Source organism: Capra hircus, chromosome 3 (genome assembly GCF_001704415.2).
Source record: "Capra hircus breed San Clemente chromosome 3, ASM170441v1, whole genome shotgun sequence".
Taxonomy (NCBI): domain Eukaryota; kingdom Metazoa; phylum Chordata; class Mammalia; order Artiodactyla; family Bovidae; genus Capra; species Capra hircus.
In genome coordinates, this window is record NC_030810.1 from 31,545,356 (window position 1) to 31,569,458 (window position 24,103).

Sequence of the window (24,103 nt, forward strand, 5' to 3'; positions counted from 1 at the left end):
CATGGTGTGCTGGCACCCAGGGCACACAAAGAAGTAAGCCTTAAAGACCTGTAGGCCATAAAATGTATCTAAGCCACCAATGGCAGGGAGTTTTAATAGCAAATGCTACTGGGACTGTTGAGTCGAGGACTGTGACACCAGAGAAGGGCTCAGCCAGAAAGTACTGTGGCCAATCAGTGATGTCTGTCAGCGTTAGAGGCTGACCCATGGAGGAGCTTCAGTGTCTTTCTGGCTGGGGTAATTCAATATCAAATCCCACCAATCCTGGACAGCCTCCAGAGCTTTCCTTGCACTCTAGAGAGTCAGGGGTGGATTCCTAAAGGGTCTGAGCAGGGACTGAGAACCTCTGAGCTATGTATTTTCTGTTCCTTTACTAGAATGGGACAAAGGCAGCCCAGATGGTTAAGCTGTATATGAGAAATAATTGGGGAAGATGGATGTGTAATCTAAGTTTCTCAAATTTTTCATATATTCCATCACATTTGTATATTATTGCTATTTTTTTGCTTATAATTCCCTTTCAGGAAGGTTTTGAGCAGAGCATTTTTCCCTTCTTAAGAGGCAGGAAACAATCTCCAAGGAAAACTCTTCTCATAATCCAATCTCCATCCATTCAGCAATCTATCTACTTTTCTAGTAAATATTCAGAGAACCCATGATTTCCAGAGATATGGGGTAAAACACATAGATCTCCATCCTGGAGAAATATGTAGTCAGTTGGGGGCTAAGAAGAATACACTGTGATAAAAAAAATCAGTAGAAGTACAAAGGAGGGAGCACCGCCCCTTTCTTCCGTCCCATCTTCTAGACTCCAGAGACACTGAAACCTGATCTTCTGAAATTAGGTGGAGTAGGAGCGTGCCTGGTGGAACACGTAGCTGGATCTTTCTAAGAGGAGGGAGTTGCGTGGGAGTGGCTGAAGCAGCAAGGGGTAAGAATGAGCAACAGGAGAGGAGTGATTCACCCCAAGGCCAGACTCTCTGTGGAGGGCTTGCCCCTGAGGCCAGTGCATACATGAGAACAATCCAGTGTTTAGGTTATTGCAGGAGGAGTGACGATGTATCAGTAACCTGGAAATGTAGTCAGTGTCGGCTTCCAGGAAGCCACAGAGAGGGTGACAAGTTACAGAACAGCAAGCTGCTGGAGCCATGCAAAGGTGAGGATTGAGACAGGAGGGTCCCTGCCCTGGACAAGGGAGCATGCACTCAGCCCTCCAGCCCACAGCTCCTGCTGGGTCTATGTTGTACTGAGCTACTTGCTGGTCCCTTGACTTGATCACACTTTCTCCTTGGTGCTGTTCCTTCCACCTGGGACTCTGTTCCCCTCCCCTCCTTCAGTCTTCATCACCTGGCTAATGCTTACTCACCCTTGGTCTCTGCTCACTCAGGATTTTCCAGGCAGTCTTTCCATCTCCCTGGCTCTGGTTTGGGAGCCTGTCTTAGGTACTTCAATGTACCCAGGACATAGCTCTATGTATATCACACTATTACAACCACCTGCTTCCGTAGTGCAAATTGTGAATGATGTGTCCCTGGAATTTTGCCCAGAGGCTGAGGCTGACTCACATTAGAAACTCAGTGCTTTCTAGCAGGGCTGGTTCAGAATCTAAACCCATAGATGCTGGGCACACTCTGGAGCTTCTCTTATACTCTGAAGAGTCAGAGGTGAATCCTTACAGAGACTGAGTGGGATTGAACAGTGAGGACGGTGAGCTGGGCAGGAACCTGACTGCAAAGGGTCTTGTACTTATGGCTAAGTAGTCTGGGTTGGCCCAAAAGGTCTTTCACTGTGTTTGCTAACCAACCAATCACCCTGAACAGGGAAGCACTAGATTCTAACAAGCTCCGGGCTTTATCTTCAGTTACCATGACAACCAGGCTTCACAGTGATGGATGGTATTGATTGACTGACAGACTCCTGGTGTCTTGGCTCTGTCCCCACCCCCCTTAAGTCATTTACATACACATGGAATTGAGACCCTTAGCACCATCCTCCTGAATTTATCCTGATTTTGACTTTCCACCTCTATCACTGAAAACAGCCTCAGCCTGAAAGGAAGGTGATGATGATATCAAAATTACACCCAGGGCCACCCTTAGCTCCCTCTCCCACAAGTGATGTGGCAAGGAGAAAATGGGCTCTGGACACAGATCTTGGTTCAATCCCTGGTCTACTATTTATTTATTGTATCATTTTGGGCAAGTGGCTGAAACCATCTAAGCCTTGAATTGCTCATCTCTAAAATGGGAAAAAGTATACCTGCTGTGGAATGATCTGGCATATTAAATAATGCCTGGAAAATTTTTGCCCAGCACATAATGTGGATGTTCCATCTTCTTCATTCATTCTGTCTCAGTTTACAGTACAGCTAACACCACAAAGAAGTTGATTAAGAAAACAGGTGTTCATAAGCTCTTCAGCCTCCCTTAGTCTCTGATTTTTCCAGTTCAGAATCAGGAACCAACAGCACAGCCTGTGTATGGTGTGGCATTTCTGGCAGCAGTAATAATAGTAATTCTTGACCATTTTGGCTACTTTCAAGCCAGGAACTATCTGAAGCACTGTACGTGGCATGGATTAACTCATTTAACACTTAGGGCAACCCTGTGAGACAGAGAGTGTTCTAATCTCCATGCTATAGATAACTGTGATATAGAGAGGTCCAGATAGTCAGTGTGCATGGACGTTCCAGCTCGATGAGTCTCCACTACAGTGCCTGGCCCTCAGCTATCCTCCAGCCTCTTGTCATGACCACAGTCATCTATTGGGCCAGAGTTTCTGAGGGTAGCCTCTCATCAGGCAGGGGAGTATAAGAGATCGCAGCCCCCAGAATAGCCATTGGAAGCACAGAGTCCTTTTCTGAGCTGCTTTGTGGAATGAGGGGGTCGTGGAATGAAAGTCTTGGTGAGGCTGCTGCTACTCATGCCCCGTGATGAATGTTTCCTGCAGAGTAAGACTGCCTTGATGAGATGGAGTGGGCCCTGAGTTTGGGTATAGCACACCTCGCATCAAACCCTGATTCTTGGGCTTATTAGTCATAGATCTTAAGGCAAGTTACCTAACAACCACAGCAAAGACTAACAAAATTTGTTGAACACTTAATTGTACCAGACACTGCTTTTAGAGACTCATGTATAGAATCCATTTTCATCTCCATTTTCAAATGGGCAACATGAGGCACAGAGAAGCTCAGTCATTCACCCAAAGCCACACTCCCAGGGATGGGTAGAACTCTGCCTCCTGAGTTCACACGCTTAACCCCCACAGTTACTTCCTTTTCCAACCCTAGTTTGCCTGTAAAAAGAGCAAAGCCTCCTGGTCCCGTAAGATTGTTTTGAGGCTCTGATAAGATAATGTTGATGAAAGAGCGTTATAAAATACCAACTCAATCAAACAGGAGATACTACAAAGATGCAATTTGTATCACCAACCAAAAGAAGACCAGTGACTCTCAAAGAAACATTTTAGAGGTACTGTCTAAATAGGTTGGAATTTGCGCATCCCTGGGCACTTCTGGGGCCTGTCACATGCTAAGTCTTGAAAATCCAAGAGATGACATTGTAAGTTTGCAGAATAATTGGAAAAACAGATCAAGAAATTGACAATTGCCATAGTGCGCTAAATACTATGCTATAGGGAGGCATGGGGATACCATGATGGACGCATAGGGATGCCGTGGGGACACGGATACAGGGCCTTTGGGGGTAAGGGAAAGCTTCCTCGAGCTGAGTGGGAGGAACTCAGGGAAGGAAGTAAGGGGAGTTTTACAGGGAACAGCACATGCCAGGGCAGAGTTACTGGCACTCTTATTCTCAGGTAGTTGGGAAGAAGCATGCATTTTATTGGATACACAGAAGCACAGACGGGGCAAGTAAGTTAGCCAACACTTCCCGGCTCATCCAGCCACACACTAAACAATCATCTTTTCCAATGTTACGGCATGAAATAGACTGTAAGATTCTTCCTTTCCTTTCTGAGGCTGTCTTTGGGAGCAACCAATGTAGCAAAGCAACACAGCACATAAATCACAGCCACCTGAGTGGCATTTGTTTGTTGCATAGAGATAAATAATGCATCACACCTGCTGTTTCCACTCGATGCTTTTCATCTGAGGAATGACAGAGACTTGCTGCTTCTGACACCTCAGAAGTCAGGCTGCCTGGTTCTGCCTCGGAGCTGTGTGGATCCAGCGTCTCCACATGGAGATACGAGGTGTGAGGAGAGCTCTCGCACCTGCACACAGCCCAGACCAGGTGGAAAACAAGGAGCAGACGCGGTGGCTGGAGACACGTCTCCCGGGCTCCTCGCCTCCCTGGCGGGCACAGCAGCTCCTCTAGGGACCAGATGAGAGTGTGGAGGGCCCCAGGGGTCTCCCAGCACTTCCTGGACTGATCTGCGTCTCCCTTTCTTCCACTCTTGAGCTTAGACCATGTTGGCCTCTCTGAGCAGAATCTTGCTGCCGGGGTCCCCAGGCCTCCTCGTGCCCGCCCTCTGCTCTCAATGTCCTCCTCACAATTTGGTTAATCCCTACTCATCCTTTCACACTTGCCTCTGGTACCCTTCCTTTTATACCTGTGCAGTTGTTGCCTTCTTTCAAAGTCCTCAGCACACAGTACAAGAACTGTCAGCTCACCTATCCATGTCTCCACACCTGGCTGTAAGCGCCCTGAGAGCGAACACTCCCTTTACCCTTCTTTATTTCCCAGATGCCTGGCACACAACAAGAAATTACTAAGGACAGGATGAAGTTATCCCAAATATTCCTCAAGTATTCTGGTATGTTCTTAAAGTTTCAGAATCTTGACTTTAGAGGAGCTCTTAAAAGATCACTTGTCAATACTCCAAACCCTTCTACTCACAAGCACACAGCCAGCTTCTGCTTGGTACCCTCCAGATGTGGGGAGCTCACTGCCTCACAAAGCAATGATCTTGGCCTCTGAGTGCTGCAGTGATTTTCCTTACATTGCGTCTCAAACTCTTTCTCTGTCGCATCTGCCCTTTTGGTCCTAGTTCTTGCCCTTGCAGCCCCACCAACAAGCCATTAATTCCTTTTCCTTAAGACAACCCTCTGGGAAGTTCAGTCTAGTTCTCTGAGAGAGAAATCTCTCCTTCCTTGTTCCGATAAACATCCCACATCACCTTCAGTTAAGTTCAGTTCAGTCGCTCAGTTGTGTCTGACTATTTGTGACCTCATGGACTGCAGCACACCAGGCTTCCCTGTCCATTACCAACTGCCAGAGTTTACCCAAACTCATGTCCATTGAGTCAGTGATGCTATCCAACCATCTCATCCTCCATTGTCCCCTTCTTCTCTCACCCTCAATGTTTCCCAGCATCAGAGTCTTTCTTAAGGAGTCAGTTCTCCCCTTCAGGTGGCCAAAGTATTGGAGTTTCAGCTTCCACATCAGTCCTTCCAATGAACACCCAGGACTGATCTCCTTTAGGATGGACTGGTTGGATCTCCTTGCAGTCCAAGGGACTCTCAAGAGTCTTCTCCAACACCACAGTTCAAAAGCATCCATTCTTAGGTGCTCAGCTTTCTTTATAGTCCACTCTCACATCTATACATAACTACTGGAAAGACAATAGCCTTGACTAGATGGACTTTTGTTGACAAAGTAATGTCTCTGCTTTTTAATATGCTCTACTTCTGCTTACTGTTTAGGTTGGTCATAACTAACCTATCCTCTGTTTAGGTTGGTCATAACTTTCCTTCCAAGGAGTAAGTGCCTTTTTATTTCATGACTGCAGTCACCATCTGCAGTGATTTCGGAGCCCCCCCAAAATAAAGTCTGCCACTGTTTCCACTGTTTCTCCATCTGTTTCCCATGAAGTGATGGGACCAGATGGCATGATCTTTGTTTTCTGAATGTTGAGCTTTAAGTCAACTTTTTCACTCTCCTCTTTCACTTTCACCAAGAGGCTCTTTAGTTCTTCTTCACTTTCTGCCATAAGGGTGGTGTCATCTGCATATCTGAAGTTGTTGCTATTTCTCCTGGCAATCTTGATTCCAGCTTGTGCTTCATCCAGCCCAGTGTTTCTCATGATGTACTCTGCATATAAGTTAAATAAGCATGATAATGATATACAGCCTTGACGTATTCCTTTCCCTATTTGGAACCAGTGTGTTGTTCCATGTCCAGTTCTAACTGTTGCTTCCTGACCTGCACATAGGTTTCTCAAAAGGCAGGCCAGGTGGTCTGGTATTCCCATCTCTTTCAGAATTTCCCACAGTTTATTGTGATCCATACAGTCAAAGGTGTTGGCATAGTCAATAAAGCAGAAGTAGATATTTTTCTGGAACTCTTGCTTTTTTGATGATCCAGAGGATGTTGGCAATTTGATCTCTTGTTCCTCTGCCTTTTCTAAAACCAGCTTGAACATCTGGAAGTTCACATAACCTTAAACATTCCCAAAAGGACCAGGCTTTGGATTTCTTCAACCTTATGCTTCTTCTTACCCAATCATTCCCCAGTTTCTTTTTTTATCTTATTGTGGTAAAAACACTTGACACGTGATTTACTCTTTTAACAAATGTTTTAGCATACAATACAGAATTCTTCACTCTAAGGACAGAGTGATACAACAGGAACTCTGGAACTTATTCATCTAGGGTAACTGAGAGTTTATGCCTCATTACCCTCTTCCTCTGCCCCTGGGAAACACAATTCTGTGCTCTGCCTCTGTGAGCTTGACCACTCTACATACTTCACACTAAGTAGAATCATGCAGTTCTGGTCTTGCTGTGACTGGCTTCTTAGCATAACGTCCTCAGGGTTCAGCCATGGTGTTGCATACAGCAGGATTTCCTTTTTTTCAAAGGCTGCGTGGTGTCCAGCGAATGTCTCATTTTCTTATTTCCTTTGAAAAGTATAGCTCCCAGAACTTGGCTCCAGGTTCCGGGTTTCTCTAACCTGTGCAGAAGGAGTGAGGTTATCACTGCCTTTCCTCTATTGATTATAATTTTCACTTGGTGTCACTGCCCTACTGAGCTGGAAGTTATCTAAAACGCTTAGGCCTTTTCTCTGGTTCTCCTGCTAAGCTGACTCTATCCCTTACTGTGCTCATGTACTTGGTATTTTATCTCCAGGACAGGATCTTGTAACTTTCCAATCTGAATCTCATTTCTCGTGCTTGGTCTGTCTGTTCATCAGCCTTTTGAGGGCTTTTTGGATCCTGGTTCATTTTCTAGTTCCTTCCGCCTGGGTAGATACAATGAGCCTGGCTGCTAGGTCCTTATTTAAGGCATTAACTAGGACAGGGTGGAGGACAGCTTGTTGTGACAGGTCACCAGAGGTTCTCTGTAGGATGAGGGTACTTAATATCTGATCCCAGAGGCACTGCATAGGTTTCATACGAGATGCTTGTTTAAAATATCATTTGCTGATTACTCTGAAATACAGAATCAGAATCGAGAGAAGTGGGGACCTGGAACCTGTTTTTAATAAGCATTCCAGAAGATCTCACTATGTAGCCAGGTTCAGCAAACATCAACTCCAATTCACTGAGTTCAACAGCCCAAAGCAAATGCCACTTTGATCTGGTCCAGAGCTGACATCTAAGGAGTGGGGCTGCTGAGATGGGGTGGAGCCCTGGCAGAGCACCGCCTGGTCCTGTCTGTCCCCCCACGCCGTGTGCCCGTCTGGGCAAGTGTTACTCAGTCGTGCTGGACACGCTTCTGCTCGTCCCCTCAGCCCCTCCTCTGCTCTCTGCATCCGGCACTCTGGCTTTGTGTCTTAGCTTCTATACCAGCCTCAAGTCCTGGATTTTGGCATCACATTTGACCTCCCCCGGCCCCTATCCCAGCTTACTGGTCTTGGTTTTCCATGGGTGCTCTCTAGACAGCTCTGACTTGCAGTCCCCATGACTTCTGGCAAGAGACTCCTCTTCTAGCCCTGGTGTATCGAAATGAGCAACTCTCAGATCCAACTGAGTCTTCACTGACTATATGGCCCGCATCTGCTAACTTCTCAAGGCCAGGACCTTACTTGTTCAGACTGGCATCATATTTATATCAGTTTTATCCTCAGAGTGTCTACCTTGACCAACATACAGTAGGCCTGGGATGGTAATAGTAGATGCTTACTAAAATTTTCAGCAGAATTTATTCTGATGAAATAACTGGAATTAGTGAAAGTACCACTAATTCTTCTAAGCACGACAGACATGTTTGAATCTCAGCTCCACTGTTCTTTTTAACTGTGTGGTCTTAGGCAAGACAATTAATCTTTATGAACCAAGCATGTCACAGCTAAACGTGAGACATGTCAGGTAGGTGACTAAGGATACTTTTAGCCCTCACGCTGTGTGGTTCTTAAGTCACAGACCTCCCCTTGCTGGCTGGTACCCTCCTTCAGGGTCCTCAGGAGGCAATTCTTTGCAATCAAGCCTTACTGTAAAATTTGCTTTTCCCAGCAGCGCCTGCCAAGCTGTCGGCAGACCCTTCATGAGCATAATCACTCCACAGGCATCCTCCAGCCCCCACTAATCAGCCCGTCCTGTCACTTTAATTCAGCAGCACTCCACCACTCACCTAAGTAATCACTCTGGCTTCTGCCCATGAATTCCTTTCATCCACTTTTGTTTATCACTGTTGAAGCAATTTTTAATCAAAACAATTAAATATGCTAAATCTTCCTCAATTAGTAGTGCATTAAAAATTAAAAGTACTTGAACGGAAATGGCAGAAGAAGCCGTTTGCTTGGTGCTGAGTGCTAGTACTTAAAGGATCACTTCTCCCAGAAACTCTCAGCTCAGAGTTATTCAGAAACCACTGCACACAGAGGCTCAGAGGGCCCTGGCCAAGAGAGGCCTGGGGATGAGAAAGTCTAACTCCTTCTCTCCATATATGGGAAACTGAGACCCTGTGAGATTGGGGACCTTTTCTAAGTTCATACATGGTGTCAGGGACTGGGATGTGTTCTGTATCACTTAAAAAAAATAAAATTCGTATATATTTAAAATATACAGTATGATGATTATATATATATATATGAAATGATTATCACAGTCGAGCTAATTAACACATATTCTTCTCACAGTCAGGTGTGTATGTGTGTGTGTGTGTGTGTGTGTGTGTGTGTGTGTGTGTGTGATAAGACTACTTGCAATCTACTCCCTTTGCAAATTTCCAGTTTTCAATACAGTGTTATTAACTAGAGTCGCCAGGCTGTGTATTAGCTCTCTAGGTTTATTTCTCCAACACAACCGCAACCTTGTGCAGCATCTCCCCTTTTGCCAACCAGCTCCTTGTCCTGGGAAACCACCATTCTGCTCTCTGCTTCTATAGATGTGACTTTTGTAGAGCTCATGATAAGTGCGATCGTAAAGTTTTTTTTCTTTTTGTGTATGACCTTTTTCATTTAGTATAATGTCCTCTAGTTTCATCCACATTGTCCCAAATGGCAGGATTTCTTTACATTTTAAGGTAGGATCTCTTTATATGGGATATATCTATAGGGTGTGTGTGTGTGTGTATATATATATATGTCATACATATATATACACATATATATGGGCTATACAGAGTATATACATAGTATATAATTTTTAATATATAACAACTACATATATTATATATTATTATATTATATACACTAATACATATAATTATGTCATCATACATTATTTATATGTAAGTATATAACATAACTTATATAATTATAATGATTATATATAAGTTATAATTATATATAACTATTTGATCATTATTAATTATATAATATGTATATAATTATTCCATATATAGTCATTTCTTTGTCCATTCATCTAAGCGACTGGGATTTGAATTCATGATTCCTGGCTTCTAAGATTCTTTCCATCAGAAGCTGTTACCAAACAATTCTTGGCATTCATTTTCATTCATTAATCATTTCAGTTCAGTTCAGTCGCTCAGTCGTGTCCGACTCTTTGTGACCCCATGAATTGCAGCACACCAGGCCTCCCTGTTCATTACCATCTCCTGGAGTTCATTCAGACTCACGTCCATCGAGTCCGTGATGCCATCCAGCCATCTCATCCTTGGTTGTCCCCTTCTCCTCCTGCCCCCAATCCCTCCCAGCATCAGAGTCTTTTCCAGTGAGTCAACTCTTCGCATGAGGTGGCCAAAATACTGGAGCTTCAGCTTTAGCATCATTCCGTCCAAAGAAATCCCAGGGTTGATCTCCTTCAGAATGGACTGGTTGGATCTCCTGGCAGTCCAAGGGACTCTCAAGAGTCTTCTCTAACACCACAGTTCAAAAGCATCAATTCTTCAGCACTCAGCTTTCTTCACAGTCCAACTCTCACATCCATACATGACCACAGGAAAAACCATAGCCTTGACTAGACGGACCTTAGTCAGCAAAGTAATGTCTGCTTTTGAATATACTACCTAGGTTGGTCATAACTTTTCTTCCAAGGAGTAAGCGTCTTTTAATTTCATGGCTGCAATCACCATCTGCAGTGATTTTGGAGCCCAAAAAAATAAAGTCTGACACTGTTTCCACTGTTTCCCCATCTATTTCCCATGAAGTGATGGGACTGGATGCCATGATCTTCGTTTTCTGAATGTTGAGCTTTAAGCCAACATTTTCGCTCTCCTCTTTCACTTTCATCAATCATTTATCCTAAGAGTATTTATGGAGATCCTTCTCCATGGCAGACTGACAGAGTGCTAAATAAGATGTCAGTGCTTGACCTCATAGAATTTAGTTTCATAGGAATGCCAGCAAGTAAACTTGCTGCCCAAAACTCCCTTGAAAATATTGAATCTAATCTTTAGCTTAACTGAATTACAACCTAAATGATCTTTCCTTTGTGGTTGCCAGGATAATACACTGACTAGTTATAATTATTTATAGTTGCAGTGAAAAGCAATGATGTGCTGAAAATACAAACTCCAGTTCACAGCCTTCAGAAGCCTTTAGCTACAGAGGAAGTTGAACTTTGTAGCAATGGTCAATATCTTGCTCCGGTCTGCTTTTCCAGCCTTATCTTGCCGCTTGACCAAGGGTTGGAAACCCCAATCTGTTCACCTACAGTCTGTGGGATTTGGGGCAAAATTACATCATTCCTTTGAGAATTATTTTCTTCACTTGCAAAATGCAGATTCCTCAACAGCTCTTCAGATATAGACAGAGGCAGCTAATATGAGCCTCATGGTTCTCATGGGGTCAGAAGTCAGGCAGCCTCCCCACGGAGATCTATCAATCTTCTGACAGCACCTAGCCTCTCCGAGGTGCAAAGAAGACCTGGGCAAAAAGAATTGGGACACAAATGATCATTCAGGCCCAAACAAAGCACATGGGTATCTTTGAAGAAAGGGGGACGTGTTCTGATTCAAAAGTGTTCACGGAAGAAATGGTATTTAAATTGGAGCTTGTGCGGACTTCAGAATGACAGTGAAAAAGGAGAGAAGAAGGGGTAACATATGCAAGATTGGTGCCAATCGTGGGCCAGGCACTGCATGAGGCACAGGGGTAAAGGAGATGGATCAGACAGAATCACCTTCTCAAGGAGGCCCCGTGGAGAGTGTGCAAAGGAAATGGAACAAGCACTTTTGACCAACCAGCATGTGCAATGCATATTCCTTCTTATTTCAAGAATATTTGCATTGGGACCGTAGGGAAGAAAACACTGAACCTGAGTTAAAAACAGGGATTTCAACCCAGATCTCATAGACTCTAAAATAGAAGCTAGTTTCTACTACTGTGAGCTGGTGAGATATGAGCTACTATTATGAGCTGATTGTACATATTCACTGTCTTTCGTGTCTCAGCATTCTGTATTTCTCTGCTTCCTGTTACAGGTATTAACAGCACTGAAATCAAGAGATGCTTTGGAGTCTCTTTGGGCATTGAGTATTCAGAGAAGATACAAACTAGAGGAAGTTTATCATTAGGACCCTGTGAAAAATCTGGAGATGGCAAACTAAGCAAGTATTAATAATGGGCTTCCCCCCAAAGAAGCCAGATTCCCCCTTGGACACATAATCGAGGCATATATATTCTTCCCAGTTGATTCCATTTCAGTCGATGGTTGCACTGTGTATCTGCTGAATACCTCAAACCAATGACCTGTAGTGACCCTATTTTGAATCTCAACGTGGGCTAAGATCACCTTAGAAATGCCTGACTTCCTAGTTGTATAACATCTTAGATTTCAAGCACCAAAGATCTGAGTAAGAGCTGGGAGGAAAGGCATGTGCAGACAGAATCTGGAAAGTTAACGATTGAAGTCAAGCCCCATCAGGTACAGCTCAGAGGGAGGACACAAGTTTGCTGAGAGATAAAAATATGGTTACCAAGTCCAAGGTCAAAGAATAATTATTAGAGAAAAATTGTGCAAGAATACTTTATAACATCTCCTGCACAGGTCACTATACATGCTCATGTATTCATTCATTCATTCAACATGTATTGAGTCATTTTTTTCCAGGCGGAAGACACACAAGATGCAAGGATGCTAAAATAGTTTATAATAGATGGATGAGTAGACGAGGTTCAAGTTACTTCCATTGCACTGGGCTACTCATGTCTCAGGGGCTTAAGTCAACTACTTCTCTCAGTTGCCTTTTTCCCTCCTCCCTCCATTTACCTGCCAAGATTTATCCATTCTTCTAGGTAACTGACTTTTTACCTGACCACCTCCCCCCTCCTACTGTAGATCTGACCACATCTTTCTCTGAACCTCTACTGAGAAATCAGTTATAGCACCTGTAATATTTGGTTGAAGCTATTTGGCATATAGTAAGTGCCAAGCAAACATTCAGCCTGTAAATGAATACATGAATGAATCAGTCATTATCCATTTTCCCTTCTTCTCCCTCCTCCATGTTGGGTTGAGCTGTCTTCCCAGGGCCTGCTCTAACCCAAAGGATGAGCCAATTTCCAAGTGTTGGTGCTTCTTTTCTGCCTTGTCCTGCTAGTTAACTGAGCAAGGTAGAAGACTGGGAGACAGCTGTAAGGAGAGCACTTAAACTCTGTTCCAAATCTCATCTAGTGGAGCTTGCCAACTGGTCCTTTGGCATCTAAGGAAATGCGCTAATGTGATTATTCTCTCGATGATAGCTAAGGACCAGAAGGCCATGGGAATGGAAGACTTCATTTCTCGGGTGCGCGGTGGCAGCTCTGGCTGGGGAGGTGGCTTGACACAAGACAGCAGCATCATTACGTACCGTTCCTGGGGGAGGTCATTAAAGTATAATCCTGCTGTTATTGATTTTGAGGTAAGTCTTTTCGCAGTTGAAGAAACTCTAGGTCCACAAGGAATGAAAGTGAAGCAGACCAGATCATTTTATATTTCTTATTATGAGTCCATCAAAAAACAAGATTAAATGTAACAGCACGCTGAACTGGTGGCCTTACCCAAGCCTGACTACAGGGATGTGTGACTCTATGTGCAGGCCACAGGAGAGCTGGGGTCACAAGCTTACCATCTGGTTAGGGTCTAGTGTTATACTAGAAGTCCTAGAATTTCTTCAGGAGTAGGCCACCTTATAAAAAAAGCACTATTCACATTTATACATAAAAGACTTTAAATCACATCTGTTAAGTTGGAGGTTGGCAAACTTTTTTCTGTAAAGAGCAGATAGTAAATACTTTAGGTTTCTAGGTTATATACAGTCTCTTTCACACAAGTTCTTCTTTGTCTCCAATCTTGTAAAAATGTTCATGATTCTTAGCTCAAAGGTCATACAAAAACAAGCTGTGGGCTTAGTGTGATTTCAAGCTACAGTCTGCTGCCCCTGCTCTAAATGATCTCATCACGATGACCTCTGGCACAGACAGGATTCTCCCCATGGATCGCATGTACACCCGTGGTGGATTCATGTCAATGTAAGGCAAAACCAATACAGTATTATAAAGTAAAATAAAGTAAAGATTAAAATAAAAAAAATAATAATAAAAAAATAAAATAAAAGATTAGGAAATTGAGGTTCCAAGTCATCAAGGGAATCATTTAGGGTCACAGAGCCCATAAGTGGAAGTACCTGGATCCAAGACCTTTGGACTTCATGTCCAGTTCTCTCTTCTCTCTATTCTAGCACTGTCCTTACAGCCATGGTTCTCAGCCACTAGGGTCAATTTTTCTCCCCCAGGAGACATTGGGCAATCTGAAGACATTTTTGCTTGTAACAAGTGAGAAGATGCTATTGGCATCTAGGGGCCAGAAGCCAGGGAGGCTGCTAAACACTCCCCAGTGCACAGGGCAGCCCCCACGGCAAGGAAACACCTGGCTGCTGGTGCTAACAGCACCAAAATTGAGAAAGCTTACCTTAAATCTCCAACCCCACAAAGGAAGTAAAGTTGTATTCAAACTGTAAAGCAAGTAAATTGTTCTACCAGTATCATCACACTATTCAATTCATATGCAAGAAAACGCAATACTATCTTTTGGGAGAGACAGCTTGAGTTTAGGGTGAAGAAGGTGTAAGCCATTAGAAAACGAGAGTTGCATTTTGGGCTTTTAAGTAAAATATTATTGTTTTCTTGCCCATTTTTCCTAACCTTTGCTCATTTTCTATATATAGGTAAAAATTCCAGGTGTGGACACATTCCTTCTCTTTAAAATATATACAAACAGTTAAACCTAAAAATCTATTTCAACACCCTCTTTTCTATGAAGAAAGAGGTCAGATGGATTAACCTTGATTTCATTTCTTCTCCAATAAGTAAGGGACCATTTTCACGCACCTGTAATTCACATAGGGTCTGAAAATTGCTATCATCAAGCTATTAGTGATTTGGGCAAAACTGTAAAATTGATATCAGGAGTAATATATCAACTTTCATGGGCAAGAGGTAAGCTCTTTGTTTGCTCTGAGCTAAACATCCAAGGGGAAGACTGACGTGCGTGATTTGGAGAAGACTCAATACTGTCTTTTGGGAGAGAGAGCTTGGGTTTGGAGTGAAAAAGATGTAGTTTGGCCCATGGGTCAGCCACCTTTTTGATGTGTGTGTGTGACCTTGGATGAGTTACTTCATTTTCTGAGGCTCAGGGTTCTGCTGTGTAACATGGGGATAGTAAAATGTTACGTCTCAAGGTTAGGGAAAGAGGTATCAGTACTTAGTGAAGTCGGATAAGGAGGCAGGTTTGTGGAGATTAAGGAAGCTGGCCAAATCTCAGAACTAGAAAATGGCACAGCCCAGCTGGAGCCAAGACTGACTGATTCTAATGTTCAGGATCTCTTCACAACCTGTGATGACCCCTGGAAAGTTGGATTCGATGCATGAGGCTGCTGGCAGGTCATAGAGCAGGGGATTGATGCAACTAAAGCTGTGCTTTAAACGAAAATGCTCAGAGACAGACAGACAGATAGGCAATCAGACTACAGACATAGAGGGGAGGCCAGTTAGAGAGTTATTTGGAACTTGATGCTCACAGTGGAAAGAACCTTTTTCACTTGCATATTCCCAGGGCTTAGCAGTGTCTATTTATGGCAGGTGCTTAGATTGAGTGAACACAGGAATCATGCCATGTGATGATGTTGTTATGGTATACATTATTATATGTTATCTGTTATTTTATAGTGTGTTATATCATACTAATTTCCTTCTCTGATTTTTTTTTTTCATTTGTAAAATGGGAACAAGACCATTGCCAATAGCTTTCAAGCTCTAACATTTTAAGAATCATTTCCCCAATCTTCTTCCCTCTTTAAGTCCCACCAGCCCTTCCACACCCTCTTCTTGAGGATTCAGGGAATAGAAAGGAGACATGGAGGTCTGAGTTCTGGGCTCCCCCGGAAGGTGAAAGGGAAGCTGCCCTATGGTCCTGGCTTTCTCTGGAACTAAAAGTCATATTTATCCAGGGCAGTCCATTCTGCACCCATTTCCTAACAGTGGGGCCAGATTCCCTGCACTTCCAGTAATGGTCTCCTCCCCGTGGCTGGGGGCCCAGCCAGTACCAACATGACCAGCCTGGTGACCTCAGCCACAGCCCCTGGTCACAGGACAAGGTGTGTTTGCCACAGGTCTCTCTGTACACATTTCCAGGAACCCACTCAAAGCAGGGCGAGTGCCCTTCCTGACCTCTGATTCTTGAGAAGTAAGTTTGCTCCAGTAGGGTTCAGTCCCATCTCAGAATGGCCCTGTGACCTTGGCAAATCCTTCCTCTCTCAGCTCCTCAGGTTTCTCTCCTGTAAAATGAGAGACCTGGGAAAGAATTTTCATGTTTATGTGTTTAAAAAATAGTGTTATAAGCATATTGCAGATAATCATATATACATGCAGTTAAAAAAATTTTTTTTTACTATCATCACATCTAATAAAAATGGTGCTTTATTTTATTCTGTTCTTCCTCTTTGCAATGGTATCTCACATTCATTATTTCCTTAGATCCTCACATGAATTTTAAGTAAGTTATTATCCCCATTTTATAGATAATGGGGCTCAGGCTTAGGAGGGGCAGTTCTGGGCCACACAGCTGAGAAGTGAGCAGCATTCATTCAGCTGTGACTGTGTGACAGCCCTTGCCTGTCTTTCAACTTTAATCCTCTTGATAAACCAGGAGGGTAGGACTATTTTTCTCACTTTACAGACGAGGAAGGAAGGCTCCATGTGTAATGGGACAGAAATCACACAGCTAGAAGCAGAGCTGGGATTTGAAGCCAGATTTCCTAGCCCCAGATTCAATGCTCTCTGTTCTATCTATGACTTTCCAAGCAGGGATTGACCACCCGCTCCCCACTAGGGGATATCTAGCAATATCAGAAAACAGTTTTGATTTTCATGGCTAGAAGATGCTATTGGCATCTGGTGGGTAAATGCCAGCAATGGTGCTAATGATCATACAATGCACAGGCCAGCCCGTCCCTGCCAATAAAGAGTTATTCAGCTGGAGATGCAATAGTGCTGCGGCTGAGAAACCCTGGGCTACATTCCTGCCTAGAATGGGCTGCTGCAAATATAAGACAACCCCAGCATACACACAGGCAAACCCCACACTCACACCATTAGGGGTTGTGCTCAGCAGTGGCAACACAACTGCCTATCAGGAACTTAACTAATCCCTGCATTGAAGGCTGACAATAAAACATACACATGGACATATAAGTACTTTATGCTCTTCCTGCTTCCTAAGAATGCTGGAGGGGGCGGATGAGTTGGCACAGCTAGCTTTTGGGTTCTTGTCTTCCTCTGGGATCTGGGGACCACAGGTTTCAGAGTTATGTAGCACCATGTTCAGTATGGTCCATTGTGTGTGGTACTGAGCTGGTCACTCAAACACTCTTAGACTCTGATTCTTCATCCATGGCCTGGGAAACCTAATACCCACTTTACAGAGTGGCTGCTTGGATCTAATGCAACAGGATAATCTGGCTCTGTGCCTGGGGTGCAGCAGGCCTTCCCGAGGCTTGATGACCAGTTCTTGGGCTCTGGGAAGCTGTACAGAGCCCAGGGTGCAGTCCTCTGTTCTTTCTGTGCCCACAGATAAGGCCAATCCATGAGATACTGCGGCACACGAACCTGGGGTCCCTGGAGACCAAGCGCCAGAACCTGAGGCGGGCCCTGGACCAGTACCTGATGGAATTCAACGCCTGCCGCTGTGGGCCCTGCTTCAATAATGGGGAGCCCATCCTTGAGGGTACCAGCTGCAAGTGTCTGTGCCCCGTGGGTCACCAGGGCCTTGCCTGTGAGCAAATGCAGTCAGAGGGTAAGGCCCGTGCATCCTTACTCAGCTTCTAGCCTACTCCAGCTCAGAGGGTTCTTGGGGTTCCCAGCCTCTCTCCTCTGTGCCGTCTTGCCCATGCTATAGGAACCCACATTCTGAGCTCTGTGACTGACTCCTGTGTTTACCAGTTCTTATGCTCTCTCCCTGCTATCAGGACCCTCTCTCAGATGAGAACAGTTTTAGACCGAGGCGCATATGGACAACAGGGCTCATTTCTGGAGGGATGTATTCGTTTCTGAAGGCTGCCACAACAAACTATCAAAAACTGGGTGGCTTATTGCAATGGAAATGTATTGTCTCAGACTTCTAGAAATCAGAAATCCCATTCTGGGTGTACTGGCTAGGCTGCTTTCTTCTGGAGGCTCCATGAGGGAATCTGTTCTTTCTCCTAGCCTCAGGCGCTTGTCAGCAACACTAAGCATTCTTGGCTCGTAGCTACACCATTCCAGTCTCTGCCTCTGTCTTCACATGGTGGTCTCCATTCTACATCTCTGTTTTCTTATAGAAACACTAGTCATTGGACTAGGCCCTCCCCTAATCCAACATGACATCATATTAACTTGATTTTATCTTCAAAGACTCTATATCCAAATACGGTAACATTTGCAGATAATGGGGTTGAACATCAACCTATCTTTTGAGGGGCATTATTCGATCCACTACAAGGGATAAGTAAGTTGTCGTGACTAAACACAAGCTTGGGGCAAGTAATGTAATGCTTAAGGTTTCAAAGTTAAACCTATTAAGCTGCAACACAAAGCAACTGCATCAGAAAAGAAGTTTCTCAAATGAGGGTCCAAGTCCCTTAAAGATGAAGTCTAGAGACCTGCGTGTGAATCTCAGCTGTTTCACTAACTTACTGATATGCTGATAATCATTTCTTCTTTCTGGGACCCATCTTTCTCATCTATGTTTCCATTTGAGCTTCAAGACTCTCTATGCACGTTTTAATCCATAAGCTTCCAATTTTTCCATGTATACTTGTACACAGAATGATGGTAAAAATATGGGCTACCAAATCAATGCATAAATCAGTCTCATTTGACAACTGCAATGATGAAAATGTAAAGAAAAATAATTCTGGAAGGGTCTATCTAAGGTTATCTGTAAAACAAACTATTGAGGCATGGGGTAGATGGGATAGGAGCCTGGTTTTAGAGTGAGATGATGGTGGGTAACAATTTTATTGATGGGAGCGTTGTTCTAAATGGGAGGCAAGATAACACAGCTGTGGTGTCAAATAGGCCTTCACATCCCAGTGGTGCTAATTTTCATGTTGGGTAGGCGTCCCCTGTAAAGTGGGGGTGATGTTGGTACCTGCATCACAGTGTGCTGAGAATTAAACTAGCTAATTTGTGTGGCAAGCTCATTCATGTAAGAAAAAAGAAGAGAGAACTCTACTGATAGAAGATCTGTCCTGAGTTGGAGCTGCATCTAAATCCCTCCTTTGTGGGCTAAAGGGAATAAAAATGGGGTCCCAACAAGCTGCCTGATATCCTGTAGGAAGAATTCCAAGAAGGGTAAGCAAAGATGTGAGTCAATTCTAGAGTCCTTATGAAGGAAGAGGCAGAGAACAAAACCCAAGCAGAACCATTATATGGGCCGAGCCTGGTACAGTTTCCTCATGGGAACTGGAGAAAAAGAAACTGCCTGTTAGGTGTGTAAGTTGGGAGATACACAGAAAATCGTGCAGGGTTGATACTGCCCAGCTCCAAGGCCCAGGGATTTCTTAACTTTTCAAGTGGAGTTTGGACTGCGTTTCAGCTCCCATTTGCCTCATTGGCCAGGCAACTTTCCAGAGGAACCAAAGGTCAGTGAACAGAAAGAATAACAAATTCTGCACCAGGCACTATTGCAACACTTCATGTGCATAAACCCTTTGTCCCTCGGAGAATGTGATGTTGTCGCTGTTCAGTTGCTAAATTCTGTCTGAATCTTTGCGACTCCAGGGACTGCAGCATGCCCTTCAGTATCTCCTGGGGTTTGCTCAAATTCGTATTCATAGAGTCAGTGATGCTTTATCACCCCAGTTCACAGATGAGGATACGGGGCAGAAAGAAGGTGAAATAACTTGCTGGGTCATCTACCTGGGGAGAGTCAGAGCCAGCGTTTGGATCCAGGTGATCTGATGTTGGGACCCAGGCTCTTAACTGTTACCTTCTATTAATTTACATTCTAAGATGGGTCCCAACCTTCGGGCTGTGCACCTGTAGGTGGCATTAGATTAGAAATAAAAGTGCACAATAAACGCAATGCGCTCAAATCATCCTGAAACCATCTCCCCCCACCCCGGTCTATGAATAACTATCTTCTGTGAAACTGGTCCCTGGTGCCAAAAAGGCTGGGGACTACTGTCCTAAGCATCAGGACATGTGGGGAATGAAGGCAGAGAGTCTGAGATGAGTGCACTGACTATCTCTTTGGGGAGTGGACAGGGAGGATATGGTCCAAGTGCTGGTTATACGGTGACCTCGTTTAAAAGAACAGATGTCGGCTCTATCTGGATGATTAGAATCAGAGCATGTCAGGGGCCCCTAGAGCCAGGGACTTGTTTGGATTCCTGTCCACACAGCATAGTACAAAGGGAACAGGCGGTGTGGACTACCCAGAGATGCCTTGCCAGCGATCCAGTGCTGGGCTTGGTGGTGATCACGCCGACTCACATGAACCATGGCGGGCACTAGAGAATGGGGACATGATAACAAGGATCTAGGGGGTGGCAGGGCACAGAGCGCTGGGCCTCCTCACAGCCCTGCTTTCCCTGCAAGAGTACATTCAGTCAGTTGCATTCAGCTCATGGGGGTTCCATTAACCTTGTTCTAAGCAGGGTATGGACCTTGGGTGGCCGTGAGGCTATCAGACTGAACTTTCAGCCAGACAGAGATCAATCTGGCAAGGAAATCTAAGGCTGGGGAATCAGCCACCATGGAGACCCACTAATGGAGGGCCCGAGGGATTTTCCCAGCAAATCTTTGCCTGTAGGGACCAAGCCACAGAGGTAAGAGGAATAGAGAACCCTGCTGTGGCTGCCCCACCAGGGAGTATAATTGCAGAGCTGGAAGGGACTTGAAGATAATCTAACCCAGTGATATTTACACTGGGATCTGACGAAGCCTGCGGTCTCCTAGGGGCTGCCCCAGGGGAGCAGGGAAACCTAATAGACACCACAGCTACAAATAGGACAGCTTCACTTTCATCTGACTTCCATGTCAGGTCCCATCCAAGATTTCATTTAAGGAAAAAACAACAACAGTAATGTAAAAAGTTATGATGGAAAAACCCCACTGGATGAATCCATCCTTTTTCCTTCACAGAAGTGAAAACTCAGGCTAAGAGAGGAGACGAGCTGGTCCAGAGGCATACAGACAGTATGTCCCAGGCTAGAGGGATTGTGTAAGCTGGGTTTCTAGAGACAGTGCATGTTCAGCACGGGTTCTGATGCTCTGTGCAGAGAATCTATCAACCACTGAGGCTCCATCAGAGACGAGGGGGTTGGTTTTTGAACCCTCATTTAAAAGCCCAGTAATCCTTTCCCTAGGGATGTCTGACTGGCCTTTGTCTGTGAAGCTCTAGCTGGGATGAGCTCCCTCTCTGCACACACTTCACTGGCTTGGAGTCATTCTTCCAGAGGCAGACACCTCCATGCCTCTCTCTGCTATCCATCTTCCATGGAACCGTGGGTTCCAGTTTCATGAGATGGGCTCCCAGTGGCCTCTTCTCACTCCACTCAAGAGTTTCAAATTAAGTGTGAGGCAGCAAGCACAGAGGTCTTGGTTGGCTACACCCAGGCATTTCCCCAAGGAGAGCGTATAGACCACTCTAGGGCGGTGGGATGGGCTTCATTCTTCACTATCCGAGCTGCTGCTGGTATGCTAACCTTGTTCCCCGGGAAATCATCCATGCAGGAGCTAAGGCGGATGGTCGTTGGAGCTGCTGGAGTTCCTGGTCGGCTTGCAGATCGGGCACCCAGGAGAGGAGGAGAGAGTGTAACAATCCCGCACCCCAGAACGGAGGTGCCTCGTGTCCAGGCCACAGGGTGCAGACCCAGGCATGCTGAGTGCCTCCAGGCACAGGCTGGAGCAGGGACAGCGGATGTCACTGCTTGTGCTGACCAATGGAGACAGACCTCACTCAGCTGACAGACGATACCCATCAGCACGGACTTTTTCTTTGTCCTGGACCAGACTGTGCCATCAACAACCAACAGTTCTATCACCCACACAACTCAGTCAAAACTGGGTGTTGAGAGTTAATTAGAGGGTTAGCTGCTCATGGCACTTTGGATCATCCAAAAAGAAAAGAAAAGAAAATGAACTATCTCCATCCATGTCTTAGAGGAACTTTTAGGATGGTGGAGGGACAAGGCAGGCAGATACTTTTGAAACCATCAATTACCAATGAAACAAAGCACCATGAGAACAGTCTCAGTTCTTTGATAACATTTGTCCATTTGGAGAACCATTGTTAGTTTGCAAGATAAGAAGACATACTGAAACAAACAGAAAAATTAAAGACTGACTCAAGTTCCGTCAATTTTCCTTCACTGGGACTCAACATATTCTTGTATTTCTTCAACTAATCTCTCATGTTTGCTTGAGTTCTTACCACAAATATCACCTTTCTCCCACTTATTTTCTCACAGCACACTAGTTTTCTTCCATTGCCTTTTTCACAATTAGTAATTATATATTGGATCCCACATTTCCTGTGACTATTTTTGACCTCTCTCCCCATGGATGGTAATCTGGAAGGCAGGGATCAGCTTTGTCTCATTCAGCACTGCGTCCCCAGAGGGCAGGGCTGCGCCTTGAATCGGAGGGAATTAACAAGCATCTGTGGGTGAAGTGAGGGACTGAACAAAGAATCACTTCAGAAATGTGGTCTCTCCTCCACTCCCAGAGGGAAGTGTGAAATCCATGCATCTGCCAGGCACCTCGGGCTCCCCTTCGGATATAGCTGGTAAAGAATTCGCCTGCAGTGCAGGAGACCTGGGTTCGATCCCTGGGTTGGGAAGATCCCCAGAGAAGGGAACGGCTCCCCGCTCCAGTATTCTGGCCTGGAGAATTCCATGGACTGTATAGTCCATGGGGTCGCAGAGTCAGATGCAACTGAGTGGTTTTCCCTGTGCTGCGACTTTGCTCACCTGTGGAAGAGCCAGTCATATCAGCCTGCCTCACTGTCCCCACAGTACTCCAATCAGTCCTCAAAGAGCAAACATGGGTGTTGCACTGAGTTTTCTGTTGACCCAAAGATTGTGAGCTCCTTGAGGGTAAAACCTGCCCTCCCAGTTGGTGCGAAAACCATGTATTGACTGACACACACACTGCTGCTGCTAAGTCGCATCAGTCGTGTCCGACTCTGTGCGACCCCGTAGACGGCAGCCCACCAGGCTCCCCCGTCCCTGGGATTCTCCAGGCAAGAACACTGGAGTGGGTTGCCATTTCCTTCTCCAGTGCATGAAAGTGAAAAGTGAAAGGGAAGTCGCTCAGTCGTGTCCAACTCTTTGCGACCCCATGCACTACAGCCTACCAGGCTCCTCCGTCCATGGGATTTTCCAGGCAAGTGTACTGGAGTGGGGTGCCATCACCTTTTCCAGACACACACACACACACACACACATATATATATATATGTATATATCTCCCTATCCTTCCAGAATCCTCAATCATACACGCTAAGTCACTTCAGTCACATCCAATGCTTTGCAACACTATGGACTGTAGCCCGCCAGGCTCCTCAGTCCATGGGATTCTCCAGGCAAGAGAATCCACTAGCGTGGGTTGCCAAGCCCTCCTCCAGGGGATCTCCCCAACCAGGGATTGAACTCATGTCTCTTATGTCTCCTACACTGGCCGGCAGGTTCTATTACCATTAGCACCACATGGGGAGCCCCTCAACCATTCATATATATTTAAAAAAATCAGAAGTTAGGGTCACAGGAAGTTAACTGCTAAATTAACGTCAAAATATATGGCACATAAAATAAGTGCCAAAGGAGACCAGGTGAAAGAGAGATTTACCTTTCCTTGTGTATATTAAATATATGGAATGGGGCTTGACCTAGACCTTGAGGGATTTTTGAACTAGGTAGAAAGGGAGAAGAACTTTAAGGTAGAAATACAGCATGTGAGAAAGTTTGAACCCGAGAAAGTGTATTAGGGGTGTGTGTGGGTGCTTATGTGTTGGAATAGGGAGTGGGGAATAAATTAAGTTATATAAAATACTTGGCACAATGCCAGTCATATGTGAAATGATTAGCATCACTCTTACTGTTACTATTATGAACTAAAGCTTATAGTTTAGAAGTTTATTTCTGTACTCTAGACTGATCTGAAAGAAAAAAAAAAGACTCTCAGATTGCTTCTCATCCTGTCATTAACTTGCTGCTGCTGCTGCTAAGTCGCTTCAGTCGTGTCCGACTCTGTGCGACCCCACAGACGGCAGCCCA

The 24,103-nt window shown here is 44.8% G+C and overlaps 1 protein-coding gene across 1 annotated transcript in view; it reads left to right on the plus strand.

The window, feature by feature from the left end:
• The window catches only part of C8A (complement C8 alpha chain), a 72,867-nt gene extending 50,511 nt beyond the window's left edge, over nucleotides 1-22,356 (plus strand). Inside the window, exons 8-11 of the mRNA XM_005678355.3 lie at nucleotides 11,789-11,914; nucleotides 13,050-13,207; nucleotides 17,415-17,637; nucleotides 21,561-22,356. Coding sequence (XP_005678412.1) covers nucleotides 11,789-11,914; nucleotides 13,050-13,207; nucleotides 17,415-17,637; nucleotides 21,561-21,712 — 659 coding nt within the window. The 3' untranslated portion in view covers nucleotides 21,713-22,356. The remainder of the gene's footprint in view (nucleotides 1-11,788; nucleotides 11,915-13,049; nucleotides 13,208-17,414; nucleotides 17,638-21,560) is intronic.